This window comes from Daktulosphaira vitifoliae, unplaced genomic scaffold (assembly GCF_025091365.1).
Source record: "Daktulosphaira vitifoliae isolate Bord-2020 unplaced genomic scaffold, ASM2509136v1 Scaffold_1, whole genome shotgun sequence".
Classification (NCBI taxonomy): domain Eukaryota; kingdom Metazoa; phylum Arthropoda; class Insecta; order Hemiptera; family Phylloxeridae; genus Daktulosphaira; species Daktulosphaira vitifoliae.
Window position 1 is genome coordinate 61,832,433 of NW_026099572.1, and position 10,967 is coordinate 61,843,399.

Here is a 10,967-nt window from a genome sequence, read left to right on the forward strand (position 1 = left end):
AGAGACTAGGATATGAAAGTATTGATATTTGAAGTTTAAAACAAATTGTCTATTCTTTTTCATATATTTTTACGATTATTTAAATCCGTCTTGATTTCGAAATTGTTATTAAAAATAAAAAAATACACAGATATCAATGATTAATAAAAACATCAAATTTTCCTTACAATGTAAAATATATTAATTAAATAAGATTTAAGTTTAGATGAATTTGAAAGCTATTAACTAAAATTCATAAAGCAACAGAGAAAATAATAGAAACTAGGTGTTTTATTTTATTTCTTACATTAATTTACACTATTAACATATCAGTCTAAAAATAAATTCTTGTATTCAGAATTATGAAAGCGTAAAAGTGGGAGTAAATATAACATAATACTTAGTTCCAAGACGATTCAACTACGTCGCCAAATTTAATTCGTCGAAAGTTCAGTATGTTGTTGCACATTGAGAGTCTTCTATAATATATTATATTCTAAGTTTTATCGACTAGTCACATAATTAAATATTGTTTTATACAATATTACTTCTGTTACTATAGAATAGATCAGAAAATTTGCTATGAGTCTTAACCAAAAGATAAATAATGATCATTATTCAAATGAGTATTCAAGGATAAGAAAATTAACTAGTAGATACGATATAAGAACACATTCTGTAAGTACTCATTTGTTACCCAAATACAATATTTTCATATCGCGCTTAACGTTTAATTGTTAAATGAACAATAGAAGGTAGAACTCTTCGAATTATAATCATTGTGATTTCCATTATTATTAATATATTAATGTTTAACGTCATTTATTAAAATCTATGCTTGTATTATAAGTCAATTCATATATAATTATCCAGAATGATCATGCGAACATTTAATTTTTTCTGAAACTTCACTCACGAGTTTCATAGAATATAAATAAAAAAAGATTTTAGATGAAAATAGCTTTATGACCTGTTAAAATTTTGAAAATCGACATTATTTTTCAAAATATCAACATAATCCATGGATTTATACTTCAGACTTCAAAATTTTACTAAATTTTTATTATGGGATCCTCTATTTTTTTTTTTTGATAATTAAAAGGTTTTTTAATTGACATTTTACGTAATTTTCAAAATTAAAACTAACTATGAAGATATTTTTTTTAATGACATTTTTTTACCATAATTTTAATATTATTCATTATTATTTGTTTTGAAAATTTTTACTTTGACTTTTTTTAACAACACAAGTTACAAATAACTGAAATTTCTAAAGTAATAACTTTTAGGCAATTCATTTAATAGTTCAGCAGGTCATTAATAAAAACAATACCCAATTTTTTTGAAGTTGAGGTAAAATTCCTTTTAGCTTCGATGCGAAGCTGAGAAGGTATTAATTTTACTATGATGTGTTTATTTTTGTGTCTAACTTTTTCTCAGCTCTCACCGAACCGATTTCTTTCAACGATACGTCAAAAGATCAAAAATCGTATCTAGTCAAAGACATTATGCTCAAAAATTGAAAAATTTCCCTCGTTCCCCATAAATGGGGGAAACCTCCAAAAAAATTACAAATTTAAAAATCGCTAATTTTTGAAAAAATTTTTTTCTTAAAACTGCCATTACTTTTTCAAAAATTTACAAATTAATATAATTTTTTTTATAGATACTTGATGTCTTTACCTATCATTCGGTATATTTGTTTTATAAATTTAACCCTTTACCTGCCCACAAAGGGGGGATTCAAAATGACAACTTTTTCAATTTAACTGTTGAAAGTGTTCTGGAAACTCTGACATTTTTATATATATCTTAAATTAAAGATAATATAATTTACTTTATTATGAAAAAAACAAATTCGAAATTTATTTTGTCTTCACGGTAAAAATGACTACCAAATTATATTTTTGTGTGAAATTTCTCGATTTTATTTTTTTAATTTTTAACTTAATAATACTATAACTTATTGAAAAGTATATAGATCAACACAATATTTTTATGAGGAATAATAAGTTTTAATAATCCCTTTTTCATTCAGGATATATATAAGGGAATAGTAGATTATGTAGGTTTTGGAATAATCCACCAATTTTTTAAAATTAAACACTATCTAAAGATTTGTATCGGAGCGTTTTCTTTTGATAGTGATTTTGATCACTGTCGGATATCATTATACTTGATCCAATTTTGCCACGTTACCACTGTGCTGGAAACCCTAACCGGACCGATTTCTCTAAACGATACGTCAAAAGATCACAAATCGGGTCTAATTGAAGACATTGCCTTGTTGACAGAATTTCCTTCGTTCCTTGTAAATGGGTGAAAACCCTCAAAAAAAATTACAATTTTTAAATTTTATAATTACATCTCTCGCTAAAAAAAAATTAACTACATTACAGAAATATACAAAGTACTAATGAAATATATTTCAGAATTAAATTTAAAATTAAGAGGATCATGGTTCCTCTGTTTAAAAGTAACACGTGAAATTAACAAAAATATTATAATATGTTACAGAATGAATTCGGGTTGACAGAAGATCAAGTTGCAGGTAATTTTCATTTTATCAAAATCTTACAAGAAAACTATATTTTATATACATATTTCATGTACATATGTATACAGGGTGATTTTTTTATCATAACCCACTCAATTACTTACAGAATAATAATAATTAAAAATTTTTTTTTTATTATTATCTTTAGTTACACATTATTCTTGAATTATTAACTATGTAATACTTTTTAAGTTCATCCCTTATGCCTGGTATGGGTGTCAACTTTGTTTTTTTAAATGGTTTATTGCTATCACAGTTACGGATTGTTTATTATCAATTATGACTATCAATAGATATACATTCTGTATTGTCAGTTAGTGTATTTATATACTCACAACAATGTGTCTTACTACCATTGATAATAACAATAGCTTTGTACCTGCTAATATCGATGTCATAAAAAATCAATTAGCTACCTGAATTTGTAATCCCTTGTGTATTATACCTATATATTAACTCAAAAAATTGAAACTTTAAATGTTTATATCTAATAAACGAATAAAGTTATATTAAAAATTCAAATGACATTTGTTATTAAATTAAAAACTCAAACATTTTATTAAATTCAAAATATGTGTTACCATTTAAAAAAACAAAGTTGACACCCATACCAGGCATAAGGGATGAACTTAAAAAGTATTACATAGTTAATAATTCAAGAATAATGTGTAACTAAAGATAATAATAAAAAAAAAATTTTTAATTATTATTATTCTGTAAGTAATTGAGTGGGTTATGATAAAAAAATCACCCTGTATATTTAATTGATGGCACTCATAGCCCATAGGGAAGAAAATTTTTGGTAGATAAAACCGTAATTAACGCACCTTTTAGTAAAAGGGAAGGTGATACATTTGAAGGGATGCAAAATTAAAAACTATTTTAATAATATAGAAAATTCTTATCTAATAATAGAAGTCACAGGAAATAATGTGTTATTGTATTATAAAGACAAGTTATTTATATTTTTAAAAGTAATTGTTGAGAAAAGTAACAGGATATCATTTCATTAAATTATGTTTTCGTATGAATCCGTCGTTGATCTGTAGTGTATACCGCATTAAATGTATAAAAAGATGTATCTTAATAATAGAATGAAATTTGTTTTTGATTACTAAAATAATTAGAGATGGGATTTTTTAAATATTTTTTATGCAAACGAATACTTAATTTTTAGCATAAACTATTAAATATTTAAAAAACTATCGAATAATTTTTATAAACATTCGAATAGAACAATCGAATTGTTTTCGATACATAATTAGTTCTATTAAAAGTTCTAAAGGAGAATTTTTATTAAGTACATTAAATTTTAATTTATGGATTTCGTTACATTATCTTATGATCTACTTATAAGACAACTGCCTTATAGCTACGATCAGGATTTAAAAAAATGGCTATATAATAACTAATAATATAAGACAAGAACCATTTTGCTGTCTACAATATTTGAGTGAATTCTATTAGGAATTTCAATGCTGATTTCAAATTAATCCTATCTATTTTTGAGACAATTACTAATTAGTAATCAAGCATTACTTAAACAAATAAATAAAAAAAATAATTTTAGTTTCTTTTATCGCAAATGTCCAATAAAAAAAAAACAGAATTTTTTAGTGTCATTGTTATATATTGTATTTAAATATATAAACAAATTTACCAAATGATAGGTTAATATTTTATATATCAATAAAAAAAATTGTATTGATCCATATATTTTTCAAAAAATTATATCGCAGATTTAAGTAAAACAAAAACTTAGCACAGTGGGAACATGGCATAGTTGGGTCTAGTATAGATTTAATCTGACGGTGATTAAAATCACTATCATAAAAAACGCTTTGATGCAAATCTGTAGAAATTGTTTATTTTTAAAAAATTGATCGATTATTCCAAAAGCAACATGATTCCTATTTCCTTATTTATATCCTGATTACAAATTTTATGATTTATAAGTGTAATATATGTATAAATATTTATTATAGTAAATGAATATAAATTGATATTTAATAATTTAGTATTGTAATTTTTACGGAGAAATTATAAAAAATTATTAAGTAGTTATTACTTTTATGGCATACGTATATAAAAATTGAAGGTCTTGATTCAATACTTAAAAAAAAATTATTTGTTATTTATAAATAAATTTTCTGGTCTACAAGGAATTTTCATCAAAGACCAAAATATACTTTTTTAAACCAATTTTTGCGCCGACTTCAAATCTGCAATTAGATTTTTGCATATGGCTTATATAATTACAAAATCCTTCTTATTAATATAACAAATATTTATGTTTAATTATTAGGTTACGTATAAATAATCAATAAATATATTTTAATTAAAAAGTACAAAATTTTTTTTTTTTTCATGATTACGAATATTGCGTTAGCTATAATTTATTATATATATTAAAGTAGCAGTATTTCCTTGACACTTTCAAAAGTTAAGTTGACAAAATTTATTTTTTGTGGAAAAGTTGTCATTTTAAATTCATTTTTCGCAGGTAATGTGTTAGATTTATTAAAAATATGTATATAAAATGATAGTAAATACCTAATCTATTTATAAGAAAGTTATATTGAATTGATTATTTTCAAAAAAGTTATGGCAGTTTTAAGTAAAAAAAATTGAAAAAATGTTGAAAATAAGCGATTTTTAAATTTGTAATTTTTTAGGAAGTTTTTCCCATTTGTGGGGAACGAAGGAAATTTTTACAATTTTTGGGGATAATATCTTTGACTAGATACGATTTGTGATATTTTGACGTAGCGTTAAAAAAATCGGTTGGTGTATTATTCCATAGCAAAAATAACTCTTATTATTTGTTCTACTTCGACTGCTATTTGTCTTATTATTTGTGCTATTTACGAAAATAGGTCGTAGGTACATTTTTTGTTAACTTTTAGTACATAATATACGTTTTATATAAACATATATTTAAAAGACACAGTATTTCCGGACCATTCAAAATATAGGTTGAACATTTTCTACTTTTTATACAAATTTTCAAAAATTCAAACAGGCTTTTCTTAACTTTGAAGAACAAAATAATCAAAATAAGTAAAAATTTATACTTAAAGTAACTTAGATTCATGCAAATTTTACATTTGTTGATGGACTCATTACTATGCCAAACCGTTAAAAAGTATTTTAGAATAAATTAAAAAATAATAAAATAAAATTTTAACACAAAAATAACATCTTTTTAACTATGGCAGCCGTTTGGATGTAGAAGATAAGTCAACACATTTTTTTTTTAATTTATAGTATATTTTATTATAGTATTTATAGTTTATCTTTGGTATTCAGTACGATCAATTAAAAAAACAATTAAAGGTGGGTGAAGAGATGGAAATTTTTTTTTTGTTATTTTAAAACGTCTAAAACTTTAAAAGGAGAGCTGAACGGCTTTAATTGGACGAGTATCCTATTCTTGTTTATCCAAGCTTATAATTTTTGTAGACTTTATTGTATTTTCGTCACGATTAATAGAATTGATAATATTAGTTATTAATTCTATTATTATATTAGAATGATGTGCAATACTGTCAGCAGTAAGGCTTGAACTTGATTCTGATATGTTTTGATACATTATTTAATAAGACGCTCTAATATTACGTACATTGACTTCATGTATAATAATTGTATTTAATTATTATTTATATTGTAATTCATGTATAAAGAGCCTAACAATTCAACTCATTAACCAGAACATTTATTAGATCCAATAGAAGGAAATCATATTTATTTGTGGTATCGAGTGAACGAACATTAATTAATTCACATTACAAATAATTAGAATTTGATTGAATTATATTTGTTTAGGCCTACACAATAAGTGTAGCTATTTTTGTTTTATCTTATCGTTGTTCGGCGGCTGCATAGTTGTCCGGTTTTAAAATCAGTTAGTCTACCTTTGTGAAGCGCACCGCTCGCGTACATATAATAAACGCATATTTATTTTTTCATTCTTTTACGTTTCATTTAATTTATCGAAGATCTTTTAGTCGTAAGAGATCACGCCGAAACAATATTTATATAAGGTAGATAACTAAGTACTTAATAATTAGATTACTTTAAATAAAACTAGATACGTAAAAAACAACCTCTCTATTCGCCTATCAATTTACAATTACTCTTTAAATTATAAGTGGTTAAATAATTTCAAGGCGTATCTCATTTATCTTATTAGAGTAGTAACTTTATTCTTTTTAATAGTAACATACTCCTAAAATTTAATAAAAAATGAATTGTTTAACAATTAAATGATACATATGAACATAAGGTGATAAGGTCACCTAAGGGTATATAAGGGAGTTTTTTCTAGTCGGGGTGTCAATATGTGTTTATGCAAAATTAAAACTATATAAAAAATATTTAAAATATTAAACTCAAAAGCCACAAAACTTTACTGAAAAGTCGCGGTTACGTATTTCGGAAACAATGTTTCCATTACTAACGCCAAACACATACTGACACCTCGACTAAAAAAAACTCCCTTATATACCCTTAGTGACCTTATCACCTTCATATGTATCACCTAATTGTTAAACATATTCATTTTTTATTAAATATAATACAATAAAAAAGTAAGTTTCATTTTTTTGGTAATCGATGTGCTACTACGAACGAATAATTGTATATACTCGTATCATAATAATTAAATGTATTGTAATATTAATAATAAAAAAATTAAATTCAGAAAAATTATTATATAAATGTAAATACACATAAAACTAATAAATATAAGCCGTGTTTGAGCTCAAAGAAATACAAGAAAAATTAATTTAAATACATTTTGTAATAGTAAAAACTTTTGTTTATCGTCTTAAAATCAGATTTTGCAGTAATAAGAATTTTTTTACAAAGCAGTTTTTAAATGAAATTTTTTAAAATTAAGTTTATTTTTTTGTAATATAATTTTTAGTAATGGATATAATTATGTAATTTATTTATTTTTTAATTTTTATCCATATTTATTTATTATATGGTAACAAATAATGTCTTTGAATTTAAAAAAATGAACTATTTTATATATATTTTATACTTTTTTAGAAATGGGGTCTGATAGACCCCCACGCGACTATGAACTTTAAAAATAGGCACGCGCCTGCTAAAGGGTTAATAATAAAAAAAATAGTAAATTTTTGCTATTTTTATTACTGTTTAATTTTAAAATTCAAAGTAGCTATTTTTAACTCTTTTCTTACAAAAACTGTTGATGGGTCGGTAATAAATTTAGTATAAGATTTATTAACCTTTTAAATACATAGAGTGGGTATATAGGAGGAATGTACACCGCTTGGTCATATACATACACCAATACGTGCAGTACCCAACCTCTCATAATGACATATTATGTCCATTTTACCATAACCAATTTTACGGTGGGTAAATAAAATAATTTTACACTCCCAAAACTTTTGTTCTATATGCACCTATGTTGGTATTAAAAAATAATAAATTTTAGAATTTAAGGAAGCATTTATGTTGTTTGATAAGGACCATGATGGAAAAATAACAGAGGCAGAATTAGGTGTCGTAATGAGATCCTTAGGGCAGAGACCAACTCGTTAGTAAACTTGAATATTTCGTTAAATTTAAAAATTTAATATTTGATATAATTTTATATATTTTAAGAATCTGACTTACGAGGGATGGTTAATGAAGTTGATCAAGATGGTAATGGAAGTATTGAATTTAATGAATTTCTTCTTATGATGGCTCGGAAATTAAAGGTATCAGACGGTGAAGAAGAAATGCATCACGCATTTAATGTATTTGATAAAAATGGTGACGGTTTTATAACATTTGATGAGTTGAAACGTGTCATGTTTAGTATTGGAGAACGGCTTACTGATGAAGAAATTGAAGATATGATTAAAGAAGCGGATTTAAATGGAGATAAAAAAATTGATTACAATGGTGAATTTTATGTATAGATTTTATTGAAATAAATACTTACAGTAATTTTTTTTTCAGAATTCATAACCATAATAACATCGAAAAAGTAAAATGTGACATATGAACAATATATTTCATTTCGCTTATGACTACTTAATATTAAGACGTTAATAAAAATGTTCTAATTTATTTTATTATCTGTATATTTCAATAATTCTTAGAATTACTTTGAGAAAATTTCTCAGCTGATAAATCCCATCTTTGAACCCATAAAAATTTTTTTGGCAAAAATGTCTAACCTTAGAAACAATTACGTAAGTATATGGAAGAGTATAAAGAAGCATATTATGTTGTAATATATGGGATTTTCACAATCACTATAATATTGAAAGTAAAATAAAAATTCATCTTAAGAAGATCATAAGAAAATTAATATAGAGCTCTCTAAAATAAATTCTTCGTAGGTCACAAATTTATATATAATTTACAAATAAATATAGTTAACTATTTTTTATAGTTGGTTCGACCATATGAATATTATTCCTAGTTAAATAGTTGTTTTGTCTCTATATTAATCATAACTTTTTATTTGAATAACTATATAGTTTTTTTACGTGTTTAAGTAGATTTTTAAATGTTTTTTTTTTAAACATTATAGGTATATATTATATGTAAATAAGTAAAATAATAAATTCTTTTCAAACATATATCATGTGTTTTCTAGTTATTATTTAAGATATATTGACTTTAAAATTATTATTGATTCATTAGTTCGTTTGTCTCCCGGAATTAATGTTACATAATAATGACATATTAGCAGGCTTTAGAACAATCATCTAAAAAATATTATATTTTCATTCACATACACTAAAAATGAATGCATTCGTGTTTAAATAAATTTTATTTATATAAAATATTGAAAAGCCTAATAGTAAATATTAAATGGCAGAAGCGCCTCCTTAACCATTCAATTTGAGCTTCTATTTATAGATCTCTAAAATGAACCCAACCCTAAAATTTTTTGATTATAAGCAATTAAAACATCAAAAGGTAACACAAGTCTTACAATGTGAGTAGATTTTACTCAATATTTTATATGTTGCTTATGAAAATTTCAATAATAAAAATTTTAATTATTAACACTTGTAAAATTAGTGAGTATAATAAAATTACTGATTCAAATATTAAATTTTTTAATTGCGTAAAAAAATACAATAGTATAGTAGAGTCGCGACACAATATGGACGTGGGATAGTTCAGACAAGTATAAAGATGATATCTGACAGTGATTAATATCACTATCATTAGAAACGCTTCGATGCAAATCTGTAGATTTCATTTGTTTCATTTAGAGAAATTGGTGGATTATTCCAAAAGCAACATAAACTACTATTTCCTTAATTATAACCTGATTAGCTGTTCTTTGAATTAAAAGTATAATATATGAATAAATAATAATTATAGTAATTAAATTTAGTATGAAATTGATATTCAATAATACATTTTATAATTTTTACAGAGAAATTATTAAAATAACAATGCAAATGCAATACTTTTCAATAATAATTTTTGTTAGTTATGAATAAATACACTGGACTACAAGGACTTTCATCAGAAGCAAAAATATACTTTTCAAAATCAACTTTTCATGCTATTTTCAAATCTGCAATTAGACTTTTTCAATCACTTCTAAGTTTTGATATGACTATTAATTTTGAAAAAATGAGTATTTATTTACATATAAAGAAGTAATATGAAACAAAATAATGAAAAAATATTGTTTTCAAATTATTACCGATTTTGATTTTAATATGTTAATAATAATCAGAGCAAAATATCATTTTTATTCATTTTTTTTTTGGATTTTTATAGTGTTTTTTGTGAAAGTTTATAATAAAAAATTATTTATTACAATAACTTTTAATGAAATCATTTAATAGAAAATTTTACGATAATTAAAAAAAATGTATTGTTAAGATTAATGTGCAATCAGGACATTTTATAATTACTATTTATAGTAAATTTAACAGAAAAGCTTAATATTTTTTTACATTTTTATCGTAACAGATCGCTTAAATAGAAATAATAGTAATTATTGCCTAGTAACTTTTGATGTTTAAAAAGATACTACAATTGAAATATTTAGAACTAAATTAATTTTAATAATTTACTTCAACTAAAAATACCAACAAAAAAACATAGGTGTTAAAACGATCTACTGAATACAGAGTATTATAAAATTTGATTATAATTGAAAAAAAACGGTAGCACAGTGGGGTCACGGCATAGTGGAGACATTGCATAGTAGGGTCCAGTATAGATTTAATCTGACAGTGATTAAAATCACTATCATAAGAAACGCTTCGATGCAAATCTGTAGATAGTGTTTAATTTTAAAAAATTGATGGATAATTGCAAAAGCAACATCAACTTCTATTAAAATAAAATACAAAACCCATAATTATCATACAAAAATAGTATATTTTTCAATATGGTAGCCATTTGCGTATAGAAGATAGATCGTCGG

The 10,967-nt window shown here is 23.9% G+C and overlaps 1 protein-coding gene across 1 annotated transcript; it reads left to right on the forward strand.

Moving 5' to 3' along the window:
• Positions 1-413: 413 nt before the first annotated feature.
• LOC126904637 (calmodulin-beta-like) lies at positions 414-9,147 on the forward strand. The gene is made up of 5 exons (XM_050683832.1): positions 414-657; positions 2,497-2,530; positions 8,007-8,108; positions 8,177-8,461; positions 8,519-9,147. Exons 1-5 carry the CDS (start codon positions 562-564, stop codon positions 8,548-8,550), a joined length of 549 nt encoding a protein of 182 aa, XP_050539789.1. The 5' UTR covers positions 414-561; the 3' UTR covers positions 8,551-9,147.
• Positions 9,148-10,967: the final 1,820 nt, after the last annotated feature.